This window comes from Hemitrygon akajei, chromosome 8 (assembly GCF_048418815.1).
Source record: "Hemitrygon akajei chromosome 8, sHemAka1.3, whole genome shotgun sequence".
Classification (NCBI taxonomy): domain Eukaryota; kingdom Metazoa; phylum Chordata; class Chondrichthyes; order Myliobatiformes; family Dasyatidae; genus Hemitrygon; species Hemitrygon akajei.
In genome coordinates this window covers 136473794-136488295 of record NC_133131.1, presented here as the reverse complement: position 1 = coordinate 136488295, position 14502 = coordinate 136473794, and the positions used below count along the sequence as shown (strand labels likewise).

Sequence of the window (14502 nt, the reverse complement as noted above, 5' to 3'; positions counted from 1 at the left end):
GAGATCCGTTTCAAAGGTAATTTCACTTTAACAATGAGTCAGTAGTTAGTTAGTTATCTATTTGTTTAAGTATCATACAATGCCAAAATGCTGTTGTATCATAGACTTCTAACACACTTAATTAAAATCAGCTTGGCTGAAGAAAGGTGAAGTAATGGCAATTGAAGCAAAAGCAAAATAATGATTCACATCCAAAAAATGTGTGGAGACAAAGGCAAACAGGACCGTGTTATAACAAGTAAGGCACTTGGAAATGGGATATTTGTGAGATAGGTAAGTTGGAATTCATGATTTGTAAAACTGATGCTTTCATTACTATGTCAGAATCTGCTTTTGGAGTTGGGGTAAAGTATCAGTTTGAATAGATAGAATTCTCGCAGAAGTTACCATTAAGTTAGTCTTGGGTATGGATGAAACCATTCCTCGGTGAAAGTGCTGAATTGAGGAAAAGCTAATTGCAACAGTATGAGGCAAAAACCAGGGACTGTAGGTTGGGAACAGCTGTTTGTGGATAAATCCATATTTGACATGTCTTTCAACAATCGGTTGATTGGAGTTCAGGACCAGCACATCCCTATGAAATGAAAGATAAGAATGGCAAGGCTAGGAAAATTTGGATAATAAAAGATCATGTAAGTTTAGTCAAAAAGGAAAAGGAAACACAAGTAAAGTTTAGGAAGTGGAAGTGAGACAAGGCCCTTGAGGAATATAATGGAAGCAGGAAATAACTTTAAAAAATTAGGAGTGATAAAAGGGATATGAAATGTCCTTAATTGTAGGATTAAGGATATTGTATACATTTGTTAGATGTAAGTGAATATCTAGGGGTAAGAATGGGTTCTTTCAAAGACAAAGGAGGAATATCTACACGGAGCCAGAAGAATTGAACAAGGAAGTTAATGAGAAAGTGAATGAACTAATAAATATTTCATTTTGGTGGTCACCAAGGAGAAGGACGTGGATGATGGTGAGATTAGGCAGGAGTATTTGAGGACGCCACAGTAGTGTAGCGACTAGCAGGATGCTATTACAGCTCGGTGTGTTGGAGTTCAATTCTAGTGTCCTCTGTAAGCAAGTTTGTACATTCCTCCCTATGTGTGTGTGGGTTTCCTCCAGGTGATTCGGTTTCCTCCCACAGTCTAAAGACACCAAAGATGTACTGGTCATTGTAAGTTTAAGCCAGGGTTAAATTAGTGTGATTCTGGGTAGCGTAGCTCAAAGGGCTTGAAAGGCCTTTTCTGCACCATATACAAATATTCTGTGACATGTCAATGTTATGAAAGAGGAGATATTGAGTTTCTTGCAAAGATTAAGATGGATGTTCTCAGGACATGATGAAATTTATCTGAGGGAAGCATGGGGCCATAATGGAGAACTTTGTACTGTCTTTAGCCATGGGTCAAATTCCAGAAGATTGCAGAATATCCAATGTTGTTTCTTTATTTTAAAAGATCAACAAGGACAATTCAGGAAATTATTGGCTAGTGAAGGTAAAGAAATTATTGAGGAAGAATCTTAGGAATAGGATTTACTTGAATTTGGAAAAACATAAGACTTATTAGGGGATAGTCAGAATAGCTTTGTGGTGAGGCCAATCCTGTCTCACAAATATGATGCAGATTTCTGAGGAAATTATCAAAATAATTGACAACAGTAGGGAAATTGATTTTGTTTACTTGAACTTCAGTAAAGCATTTGACCAGGTCTCTTGTGGTAGTTTGGTCCAAGAGAATAAGTTTTTTTTTCTTTTTACGAATATGGGTGTTAATACTTATTGTCCATCTCTAAATACACCTAAGAAAGTGATACTGAGCTACATTCTCGAATTGTTAAGCTCGTTTGGTGAAGACATTTCTACAGTGATGTTGGGCAGAGAATTCCAGGATTTACTATATCCAAAAAGCACAAAGAAAGGATGATATAATTTCCACGGCAAAAATGCTGTGCAACTTGGTGAGGAACTTGCAAGTGTTTCCATCTCTTTCCTTGTCCTTGGTGGTAGAGGTAGCAGGTTTGAGAGCTACTGTTTAAGTAGCTACAGCAGTAAGTACCCACAGTGCATTTTGTAGATGGCACACAGCAGTTAATGGCCACTGTTTGCAGCTGCTGACGAGAACACATTTTGAACGAGGGGTATGGGATCCTTTTTCCTACTAGTTTCGATTTTCCTGTGTGTGTTGACAAGTTCGTTCATCCAAATGGGTGAACAGTATACCTTAATCTCCCTGATTTTCTTTCTACTTTGTACTTACTGTGAATGTCTGCAATAAAATTAATCTCAGGGTTTTATATGGTGACATACAGTATATGTACTTCGATAATAATCCTCTTTGAACTTTAAATGGCTCCCGAACTGACGTGGATAAATTCATTCATCACTTCTTTGAACTGATTCTATGATGTATACTTTCAAGGATTCTTTACAACTTATGTTCTCAGTATTATTTTTATTTGCACAGAGGGTGTTTGTATACATCCAGTAGCCACTTTATTAGGAACACCTGTACACCTACTTGTTGATGCAAGTATCTAATCAGCCAAATCATGTGGCAGCAGCTCAATGCATAAACGCATACAGATATAGTCAGGAGGTTCAATTATTGTTCAGATCAAAAATCAAAATGATGAAGAAATATGATTTAAGTGACTTTGACTATGGAATGATTGTTGCGATAAGATGAGATGGTTTGGGGTTCTCAGAACCTACTGATCTCCTGGGATTTTCAGACACAACTGTCTCTAGAACTTACAGAGAATGTTGCAAGCTCCCCCCCCCCAAAAAAAAATCCAGTGTGCAGCAGTTCTATGTGCGAAAACAACTTGTTAATGAGAGAGGTCAGAGGAGAATGGCCAGACTGGTTCAAACTGTCAGGAAGGTGAAAGGTAACTCAAATAACCATGTGTTACAACAGTGGTGAATGCACGGCACATCAAACCTTGAAGTGGATAGGCTACAGCAGTAGAAGACCACACCAAATTCACCAGGTGTACCCAATAAAATGGCCATGAGCATCTCCAACAAGTGTGATTATAACCCTTTACTCTTTTTATTTAATGGCATTTCCATTAAATCTCCTGGCATCCCAAAGCCTTTCAACATTCAAAGTAAATTTATTATCTAAGTACACTTTCTGAAGGACATCCAGCATTTGGGTTGGTTTGTAGCCATGGTTTTTCCAGTTAACGGTGATCAAATGATTTTTGTAGTGCAGTGTCTCAAGATGGAAATGCCATTAAATAAAAAAGAGTAAATGGTTATAATCATACTTGTTGGAGATGCTCATTGCCTAGCACTTCTGTGGCATGAGTTTTACTTCCTACCAATTAATTCCTGAATGCTGTCCATGCCTGGAAGGCAAGAATTGCTTCATTTACTGAGACTTTACAAATGAATTGAATATCATACCAACATGAGTGAACATTCCCACTTATGTCCATATTATAGAAGTAGGGCCATTGACAAAGCAGCTGAAGATAGTTGCATGGAGGACTCTGCCACTAGAAACCTGTAAAATTGATTATCCTGCAACTATCTTCCTTTTTGTGAAAAATGACTCAATACATTGTAATGTATTCCTCTTGATACCCATTGACTTCAGGTTTACCATAACTCAGGGTAATGTTTTAGCATGGATAGAGGATTGGTTAACCAACAGAAGGCAAAAGTTTTGGATAAATGAGTATTTTCTGTTCGGCAGAATGCTGCAGGGGTCCACAATTGTTCATGATATACTGTACATTAACAAATTAGAAGAAGACACAGCATAGCTTATCTAAGTTTGCTAATGATGCTAAATTGAGTGGAAAAGCAAGTTGCGTAGAAGATGCCTGCAGAGAAATATAGATAGGTTAAGTGATTGGGCAAGAGCCTGGCAGATGGATTACAACATTGGTAGATGTGAGTGTTCCACTTTGGAGGAAAAAATAGAAGATCAGATTATTATTAAAATGATGGAAGATTGCAGCATGCTGTTGTGCGTACAGACTTGGGAACACTTGTGCATGAATTGAAAACATTTTATTTGCAGATGCAAGTTTATCAAGAAGACAAATGGAAATTCTGCCTTCGTTGTCACAGGGATTGAGTTTAAGAGCAGGGAAGTTATGCTGCAATTGTACAGAGTACTGGTTAGGCCACACTTGGAGTACTGTGTACAGTTCTGATCTTCCTTATTTGAGGAAAGATAAATTGGCTCTGGAGGCTCATCAGGTTGCTTCTGGAGATTAGGAAGTTATCATTATGAGGAGAAATTGAGGGGCCTGTGATTATACTCACCGTAATTCAGAAGAATGAGAGGGGATTTTATAGAGACACATAAAATTATGAAAGGCATATATAAGATAGAGGTAAGAAAATTGTTTCCACTGGTAAGGGAGACCAGAACTAGGGAACATAGCCTCAAGATTCAAGAACAGATTTTGGACAGCAGTGAGGAGAATCTGCTCTTCCCAGAGTGTAGTGAAGCTGTGGAATTCCTTGCCCAAGGAAACAGTAGAGGCTACATCATTAAATAAATTTACAGCACAATTAGAAATATTTTGCATAGCCAGTGATTTTAACAGTTATGGGGAAATAGCAGGTAGTTGGAACTGAGTCCACAGTCAGACCAGCCATGACCTTATTGAATGGCGGAGCAGGCTCAATGGGCCAGATGGCCTGCTTCTATTTCTTATGTTCTTTGATGCCACACTTAGTCAAATAATTTCTCAAAAGCAATTATACTTGCTCCATCTTTGGCATTCAGCTATTTGCTCCATTTTTAGATGAAATTTGTGGTTGAAATATTGAGGTTACCAACCAAATTGTTCTCGATAAAGTCAAAGTAGGCTTTGATAAGCAGGCTACAGGAAAGGAAATGCTGCTTGATGTCACTGTCCACGACATCCTCCTTCACTTCTTGATATCACATTGGAATGAATCACAGTAACTACACACTGGCTTCAATGAATGTTAGAATGTCAAGATATTCACCATCTAATTCAGACTAAATATGACTGTGAGTGTTTCATCTTTGTTCTTAGCACTTAACTCCTGGGTCTCTACCAACTGTGATTGGAACGTTCTTCCTTCTATTGGCTGTATATCACCTTTCAAATGTAGACTGCAGCCTCTGATGCAATGCTTACAAGATCTCTCTGCTCTCTCTGTTGCATGCTGTTTTTTGTTGTTTAGCATATAACCTGAAGTTTGACTAAGTTGGTACATCATTATTAAGCACATTTGGTATAAGATGCCGCTACGAGAGACATAGGCACATGGAACACAGAAAGGTATGCCAAAAGCAATATCAAATGTGCTTAATAATGATGTACCAACTTAGTCAAACTTCAGGTTATATGCTAAACAACAAAAAACCATGCAACAGAGAGAGCAGATAATGTACATTTAGAGCTTAATAATGTACATTATTATTAAGCACATTTGATATTGCTTTTGGCATACCTTTCTGTGTTCCATGAGCCCATGTCTCTCGTAGTGGCATCTTGTACCAATACTTTGGGCCTACTCTGGGCTGCTCCGTGGATTTGTCTCTTGGATCTAATTTGCCATGGAAAATATAGACGGATGAAAATAATGCGAGTAGACCAACAAATAGCAGAAGGAGTATGTTGAGAAATGTTGGAAGAATAGAAGAACAGAATAGTCTAAATGGGCATATGCAAGTGAATACTGCAGTGTCCATGGATCTGCCTGTTTGAAGTGCAACAAGTTAGCATACAGATACAGCTACCAAATAAGAAGGCAAACGGGGTGTTGGTTTTTGTTCCCAAGAAAATGGAGTATAAAAGTAGGGTCGTTTGCTACAACTTTACAAATTGCTGATGAGGTCACACTCCCAGATGAATGTGTTGCATTTTTGTCTCATTATTTAAGGAAGAATGCAGTTCAAAGGAAGTTCACTTGGATGATTTTTGAGATGAAAGGATTGCCCTCTGAGGAATGATTATGCAATGGTTGAAAGTGGATGCTGAAAAGTTGTTTTCCCTTGTGGAGGAATCTTGAAATAGCATGTCCAGAATAAATGTTTGCCTTTTTAAAAATGTGATTAGTGAAAATTTCTTCTCCCAGAAGTTCATGTATCTTTGGAAATCTTTACCTCAGTGAGCTGTGAAGACTTAATCACTGAATATACTCAAAGCAGAAATGAACATACTTTTGGTCTCGGGGGGGCGGGGGGGGGAGGGTGTTAAGAGTTATAGGAACTGAGCAGACAGCTGGAAAGGAGATTAAGATCAGAATAGATCTTATTTAAGGACAGATTCGGCCAAAGGGTCATATATTACATAGAAAAAAACTACAGCACAATACAGGCCCTTTGGCCCACAATGCTGTGCCGAACATGTACTTACTTTATAAATTACCTAGGGTTACCCATAGCCCTCTATTTTTCTAAGCTCCATATACCTATCCAGGAGTCTCTTAAAAGACACTATCATATCTGCCTCCACCACCATTGCCAGCAGCCCATTCCACGCACTCACCATTCTCTGCAGAAAAAAACATACCCTGACAGAATATTATGATGGCAGAATATAGTATTCATGGTAAGACTCTTGGTAGTGTGGAGGATCAGAGGGATCTTGGGGTCCGAGTCCATAGGACACTCAAAGCTGCTGTGCAGGTTGACTCTGTGGTTAAGAAGGCGTACAGTGTTTTGGCCTTCGTCAATTGTGGAATTGAATTTAGGAGCCGAAAGTTAATGTTGCAGCTATGTAGGACCTTGGTCAGACCCCACTTGGAGTACTGTGCTCAGTTCTGGTTGTCTCACTACAAGAAGGATGTGGAAGCCATAGAAAGGATGTAGAGGAGATTAACAAGAATGTTGCTTGGATTGGTGAGCATGCATTATGAGAATAGGTTGAGTGAACTCGACCTTTTCTCCTTGGAGCAACGAAGGGTGAGAGGTGACCTGATAGAGGAGTATAAGATGATGAGAGGCATTGATTGTGTGGATAGTCAGAGGCTTTTTCCCAGGGCTGAAATGTTTGCCACAAGAGGACACAGGTTTAAGTTGCTGGGGAGTAGGTACAGAGGAGATGTCAGGGGTAAGTTTTTTACTCAGAGAGTGGTGAGTGCGTGGAATGGGCTGCCGGCAACGGTGCTGGAGGCGGATACAATAGGGTCGTTTAAGAGACTTTTGGATAGGTACCTGGAGCTTAGGAAAATAGAGGGCTATGGGTAAGCCTAGAAATTTCTAAAGTAGGGACATGTTAAGCACAACTTTGTGGGCCGAAGGGCCTGTATTGTGCTGTAGTTTTTCTATGTTTCTACTCCACTTCTACTTTGTACTTTTTTGTGATTGTTTGTTTAGATATTTCACCAACACTATGTCTTTCGTATAATGCCATGTATCGAAAATCAGTCAAATATAATCCATGTTTCATTACAGCAGTAACATACTCATGATTCAGATTACTGATTCAACACCTCAAAGAAGCAGAAAGTATGTGAACTATTCAATTGCTGATCTTTTCCAACCTGACAATTCTCCTGAGTATCTGCACTTCTGACGTTTTGGCCTCTAGCATATCCCTGATGTTAATTAGTAGTCATCAATTCTGGAATGCTTTGCCTGGATGAGATTTGAAAGAGATGTTAAAAATCATGAAGGGGAAATCAGAATCAGGTTTAATATCACCGGCATATGTCGTTAACATTAACTTAGCAGCAGTAGTACAATGCTATACATTATCGTATTGGAAAAAAATAAGTAAGTCAATTACAGTAAATATATATATATGCAAATTAAATAGTTACATTAAAAATGCAAAAACAGAAATAATAAAAGTGAGGTTATGTTCATGTCCATTTAAATATGTGATGGCCAAGGGGAAGAAACTGTTCCTGAATCGCTGAGTGTGTTCCTTCAGGCTCCTGTACCTCCTTCCTGATGGTAACACGAAGAAGAGGGCATGTCCTGGGTGATGGGGGTCTTTAATGATGGCTGCCACCTTTCTGAGTCACTGCTCCTTAAAGATGTCTTGGATACTATGTACCCAATAAAGTGGAACTTTATTTGAAATAAAGATAAACTTGTTGCACTAACTCCAGGATTTATAACTGACAAGGACAGAATTATGTTGTCAAAGCAAAACAAAGTTAACACAAGGAAAGACCATGAGTGTTTTGGAATGTAGAAAAGGATGGTGGGTACTGATGTAATAGTAATCTGTAAAATTGAATTGGATAATTTCTGTAATCAGAAAAACAAAAATGCAGGCCTATTGACAGTCTGAGGAAACAGGGCTAGCTTATGAGAAGGACCAGCACAGACTGGATAGGCTGAACAGCCTTAATCTATTTCAATAACTCTAGTTTCTATGAATTCATCTGTAATTGAATTGCAGAACTAAGACCATAATCAAAGCCTAACTGCAGTCTCACCAAAGCTCCAAGCGTTTAAATAAACAGGAATAATGGGGAGTACATAATTCAATCTGGTGGTATCTTTGAATTTTCAATCATCACATTTTTCTTCATGTATTTATCTGATTTCCTTTTGAAGGATACTTTGGTAGCTGCCTCCATCACATATGCAGGCACTGCTTCCAGATTTCAACCACATGCTGCATAAAACATGTTTTTCTTCATGCCACTTTTTATTCTTTTCGCCTTTATTTTGTACCTGTGACCTCTAGACCAAAACCTCTTCCCCAAAGTAAACACCTTCCCTTATCTGTCCCGTGCAGAAGATACACTTCGATCAAATATGCACTCAGCCTTCTCTACATGAAAGACAGTACCAGCATCTTTAATCTACCCTTGGAACGGCAGCCTCTCATCCCAGGAGCTATCCTAATAACTCTTTTCTGGACCCTCTCTCCTGTCCTCGCATCATTGACTTCCAAAATTGAACACAGTGAAGGCTCGATCATTTTTTAATCAAGGGTTAACACGACTTCACTGCTTTAAAACTGCATCCTCCTTTGATAAAGGCTTAACCTCTATATGTCTTGTTCACAGCGTTTTCAACCTGCCAGTCCACTGTCAGTAATATACAGTATTAACACGTACCCCATAGTTTCTATCCACTGGTGGGTACCTCCACGCTTTTCTGATTTTGTATTAAATTTCCAATAATCGCTATAATTTCTCTTTGTAACGACCTGGTACTCCATGACCTTTGACTGGATTCGGATGCGGGTGACGGAATTTGTGACGTCAGGTGTCACCAACCCCCCTCCCCGCCCCGTCCTGGCGCGGGCGGACATGAGACTACAACACCCAGCATGCCTTGCCGCGACGCGCCGGCGATGGCGGCTGAGAACGAGGCGCGGTCTCCCAGAGTGCCCGGCGCGGTTGGGAGGGAGTGAATCGGGCGGTCGGGAGCGGTTAATAAAGCGATGCAGAAAGATGTAAGATGGCAGAGCTGCAGATGTTACTCGAGGAGGAAATCCCCGCCGGCAAGAGGGCGCTGATAGAGAGTTACCAGAACCTGGGTCGCGTGGCTGATTACTGCGAGACCAACTATGTCCAGGTAAGGGCTGGCGACGGGATGAGGAGCGAGGAGGTGATGTGGGAAACGGGGAGCGGAGAGGGCAGAGCGGCGGCGCCGCCAGCTCGCAACCCCGACGTGGGCCCGCTCACACACCATCCCAGCTGGCCTACGCCCGCATCCTGCTACTCCGGGTCGGGTGCTGGCTTGCCTCGGCCAGCCTCGCAGCTGTCGGGTCGGTCCCGGTTTCAATGCGGAGGCAACGCAGGGTGCGCGGCTTAAAGTCACTTTAGGAGGGAGTCGGCTGTGCCCGTTCCGCAGGATTTAACAGCCCAGCTCCACTCCTGCCCCCCTGAGGGTGTGCCGATCTATGTGACTCATATGTGAGCACTCATTCCCCGGGTAGTCGGTTGTGCTCGCTCGCCTAATAATTTCTTGCTGCTGCTTCTATTCTTCGCTGTGGAGGCGCTTGCTCTACAGTTTTGGAATTTTATTCAATGCTTTTGTTCTGAGACGTGCTCTTCCTTGCTGCTTTGTACTTAACCAATGTCTATCTTTTGGGGAATATTGCAGCAGCGGAAACTAATTTTCGATCTAGTGTACTTGTATATTGCAAGTTATAGTGTTTGTTTTAAAAGTTGTGGCGTTGATTTTTATGTGCAGAATTGTGTTTGGATCCTTTGGGTGCGAAACATTTCCCGTGTCTGAGTTTGCCGCTGCTGACGAAAACTTAGCTGGAGTCTAGTTTCGTGTTAACTTTCTGAGTAGATCGTTTAAGGCTTGGCTGTCCTTTTCCTCAGCGGAACTGACATTACTACCCGTTTTTAATCTTCTCCCTCCCCCACCCCACCCCACCCCTGCCAATCGCCACCCATCTATTCGCATTCCTCAGCGGTGTTCAAGTAGTTCTGGACGGAGCGTGTAACTTGGTTTCATCCCGGTAACCGGATAAGATGCCTACTTCCACCCGGGAGTTAGTTAGATACACTGAATATGCGGAAGATCAGATTCTTTGCTTTTTTTTGCAAACGGAAATATGGCAACTAAATAGAGAAAGCTGCAATATGTAGTCTGACTTGTCAACTGTAATTGGTTTGGAGTTTAAAGCCACAGTAGATATTTGTAACTTATTCGAGCACTTTGTAAATGAGTTTTGTAAATTTGCTGTTTCGATTAAATACAGAAATGTATTAAACTTTCAATTTTTACTTAGCCTGGATATACTTTTTTTGTTTGAAGTAATTTTCTTTTTCAGTCGTGTGCTGAACATAGTGAGGTAGTAATAGACAATTTAAATAACACTTTAAAGTTTGAAGTGTTAACTTACGTCCTACTAAAAACGACCTCCTTGCCTACACTCAAAGAAAATATTGCAGAATTTAACTGCCTTTTTTAAGTTTAAAAATTGTTCTGATGTCTCCAAGAAGGATTTCCTGATCAACTGCCAGGGTTTAGATGGTAACGCTTGAATTGAAATCAACAGGTTTATATTTAAGTCAGCTTGGAGATCTGTGTACAGATCTGGCTTGACACAGAATTTAGAAACCAGATGGCTCAAGGATGAACTTGCATGAAGACATCCCAGGAACTAAAGACAGCACATCGAAGGCAAAAGATTGTAAAGGTAGTGGGTTAGTGTAGAGTTAATGGCAGATTATGCCAGGGGTGATAGTGGGGATAAGCTTCCACTACCTATTAAGTGCTCCAGTGGTGTGCATTTCAAATAGCCTCTGACAAACAAACTGTCACGTATGGGCTTGGCTATTATGCATGGTGGAACAGGAAAAGGGACAAAGAAGGGTTACCAGCTCATCTAGGAGAAGGAAAACTGTCAAATCTCCACTGCCTTCCAGCTATACCCACTCACGAGGAGGACTTTGGAAATACATTCTGAAGAAAAGTCTAGAGCTGCAATCCCTAAGGCAGTTATATGTTCAGTTTAACACAGTCTGGCAACTCCTGCAATGCTGCTAGCGCCAAACTGTAATGGTCTGTGCCGTTCCTTTGGACAGCTAGAACACAGTATCTATGGTTGACCCTGACCAATGGAGGATGTCAGTAGCAGATTAGAGATAACCAGAGTTGAGAGTCTGACTGATGGCTGAGTAGATATGGTTGAGAAAGCGGGCAAAAGAGATTTGAGTGTGCTCAGAGGAACGTGGAGACTGGGCAAGAGAGCTCTTACAGGATATCATTAGCATCTTACTAAACTTGACTGACAAGACACTGGATATTATTATGCATGATAGAGAGTTGGCAATAGCTCAGGCTCTGGCATGCAAGTTTGCAGGCACTTGGTTCAGGTCTAATTGGTGGTGAAGGTATGGGCATGATTGTAGGGACTGAAGATTGATTTCAGTCTGGAAAGTGTTATATTGATAGAAACTTTATTCGGAGTTTGAGGAGATTGGTATATCACCAAAGGCTCTCTCAAATTTCTACAGGTGTACAGTGGAGAGAGTATTCATATCAATTGCATCAATGCCTGGTATGTCCTCTTCCCATTACCACCATTGGGGAGGATGTACAGTAGTCTTCCCCTCCCCCATCAGATTTCTGAATGGTCCGTAAACACTAGCTCGCTTTTCCAGTTTTGCACTTTGTTTATGTTATATTTTATTATAACTTGCAATAATCTTTGAGTTTTACTTTTTGAGTTTTAAAAAAAATGAATCACAGTATGTCAGTTGTTCAGGGCTGTACTTGGGAAACTGCCTGGCATCCTCAGGACTGAAAGGGTTAAGAGATGTGGATCATTGTGTGTATTGGATATTGATCTCCTGGTTTTGGACTTGTGGTTATGTGGAGGGCCAAAGTAGCTGTCCTTGGATGCCTCGACTCTGCAGATAATAAATGTAAAGGGGAGTAATTTCAGCAGGTTATTTACATATTCAGCAGGTCAGAGGACAGCTACAAATGGGTGGATATATTGGCTGCAAGATGTTTGAAGGGAATGGGGTAATTGACAATGTCAGTTAAATACATAGACATTTGCTATTGCACAGAATTGCAATAACCAAAACTGAATATAAAGCTAGATTACTAGTATTGTAAAAATGACGAATGAAATGAAGAGACAATGGTGAATCATAGACAATGCCAAGTATGGTTTTGCTTTGGGTTGTCTTTTGTGATGGCTCAGGTCAAAATGTGGTTTGGAGTGATTCCCTTGTGGAAAAGATGAGCATGGATTTGGTAGCCATGGTAATTTTTCCTTTCTCTATAATACCCGAATGCAATGTATAATATATTTCTAACTAGAAAACTGTTTTAAATGAATTGACACAAATTTAGTTTTACTTTATCAATATAGCATTCTTTACCAATTGCAATAGCAACACATTATCACTCCAAACACTAATTTTGACTCTTCATTTCGTTCTTCATTTTTACAATGATTGTAATCTAGCTTTATATTCAGTTTTGGTTATTGCAATTCTGTGCAATAGCAGATGTCTATGTATTTAATTGACAGTCACTTTCTTCCACTTGCTCTCTGAACAAGACAAACTTTGGTATTCTAGAATACAAGCTGTTGATGTAGGTCTCCTGGTGGGAACCTTGGCATTGATCCCCAGCTCTTGATGCATATTGCAAGCTTGATGTTGTGCCACTAAGCTTATTTAATCTTGAGTGATCCAAACATAGATGTGATTATTATTTTTCTCATTTGATTTGCAAATGTGTCATAAGTGTACAATTTGAATGTGGTATTTTAGAAATATGAAGCATGTTGATATTTTTGAACAGTAAGTAGACTTGGAGTACAGAGATAAGCCTTTTGGTATATTATGTCTATGCCAACTCAAGACATAAGCAGTCTCATTCATTTATTTTTTTTACCAAGCCATGGGATCGACTGTGGTTCATAGAACAGCCCACAATGTTGTACTGACTTTTTAACCTACTGCAAGATCCATCTAACCTTTCCCTCCCACATAGCCCTCCATATTTCTCTCTACCCTGCTCTTTCTGTTGATAGATATAGAAATGTATATTAATATATTCATACACACCATTGACTTTCCTCTAATCACCTTAAAAGTATATCCTCTTGTATTAGCCATTTCTGCCATGGGGGTGGGTGGGGGAGAGGTGCTGGCTGCCCACTGTGCCTCTTATCAACTTCACCTATATCAAGTCTTCTCTTATTCTCCTTTGCACTGAAGAGAAAAGCCCTAGCTTACTCATCACTTCCTGAAAAGAAGTGTTCTCTAATCCAAGTGGCATCTTGGTAAATCTCCTCTGCACTCTAAAGTTTCCCTATCCTTATAATGGAGTGAAAATAACTAAACACAGCCCTCTAAGTGTGGTCAAATCAGTTTTGTAGACCTGTAACATTACCTGGTAACTCTTGAACTCAATCCCTCCACTAATGAAGGCCAACACAACATATGCTGCTTTATCCACCCTGTCAACTTACATAGCAACTTTAAGGGAGCATGGATTTGGACCCCCAAGTTCCCTCTGTTCCTTCATATTCAGAATCCTGCCATTAACTTTGTGCCCTACCTTCAGGTTCGACCTTCCAGAGTGTATCAATTCATACTTTTCTGGATTGAGCTCAATCTGCTACTTCTCTGCCTAGTTCTGTATCCTCTGTGTCCTGTTGTAATTTAGGATGACCTCCTCTATCCACAACACTAATCTTCATATAATCTGTAAAATTGTTACCCATTCTTTCACCTCCTCATCCAAGTCATTAATAAAAATCACAAAGTGCAAGGGTCCCAGAACTCATCTCTGCTGAGCATTACTAGTTATGGGCCTCCAGGCAGAATACTTTCCATCTATGGCCACCCTCTGCAAGCCAATTCTGAATCCATGCAGCCACCTTTTCTTAGATCCCATGCCTCTTGATTTTTCTGAATGAGCCTACCATGGTGATCCTTGCTAAAATCTATATCCACCACGTTCAAAGAAAATTTATTTTAAAAACTACTACTAAGTCACCATATACAGCCCAGAGATACATTTTTGGTGGACATTTTCAATAAGGACAAGAAACGTAATAGAATCAATGAAATCACAGACAAGAGGAAATCTGAGCAACACACAGAAAATG

At 40.3% G+C, this 14502-nt stretch overlaps 2 protein-coding genes across 10 annotated transcripts in view; one reads left to right on the top strand and one right to left on the bottom strand.

Moving 5' to 3' along the window:
• Positions 1 to 9130, bottom strand: part of acbd5a (acyl-CoA binding domain containing 5a) — a 97275-nt gene extending 88145 nt beyond the window's left edge. Inside the window, exons 1-2 of one of the 2 annotated variants that reach the window (XM_073054709.1) lie at positions 9017 to 9130; positions 7481 to 7574 (exon numbers count right to left, since the gene is read on the bottom strand). In XM_073054709.1, coding sequence (XP_072910810.1) covers positions 7481 to 7530 — 50 coding nt within the window. In that variant the 5' untranslated portion in view covers positions 7531 to 7574; positions 9017 to 9130. Of the gene's footprint in view, positions 1 to 7480; positions 7575 to 9016 lie in introns of those variants that run through there. The other variant, XM_073054706.1, reaches the window with a different exon arrangement.
• A 143-nt stretch (positions 9131 to 9273) lies between these two features.
• abi1a (abl-interactor 1a) overlaps positions 9274 to 14502 on the top strand; it is a 77403-nt gene continuing 72174 nt past the window's right edge. For 5 of the 8 annotated variants that reach the window (XM_073054697.1, XM_073054695.1, XM_073054692.1 and 2 more), the window contains exon 1: positions 9275 to 9479. In XM_073054697.1, coding sequence (XP_072910798.1) covers positions 9363 to 9479 — 117 coding nt within the window. In that variant the 5' untranslated portion in view covers positions 9275 to 9362. Of the gene's footprint in view, positions 9480 to 14502 lie in introns of all 8 variants that reach the window. The other 3 variants (XM_073054698.1, XM_073054694.1, XM_073054691.1) reach the window with 1 other exon arrangement.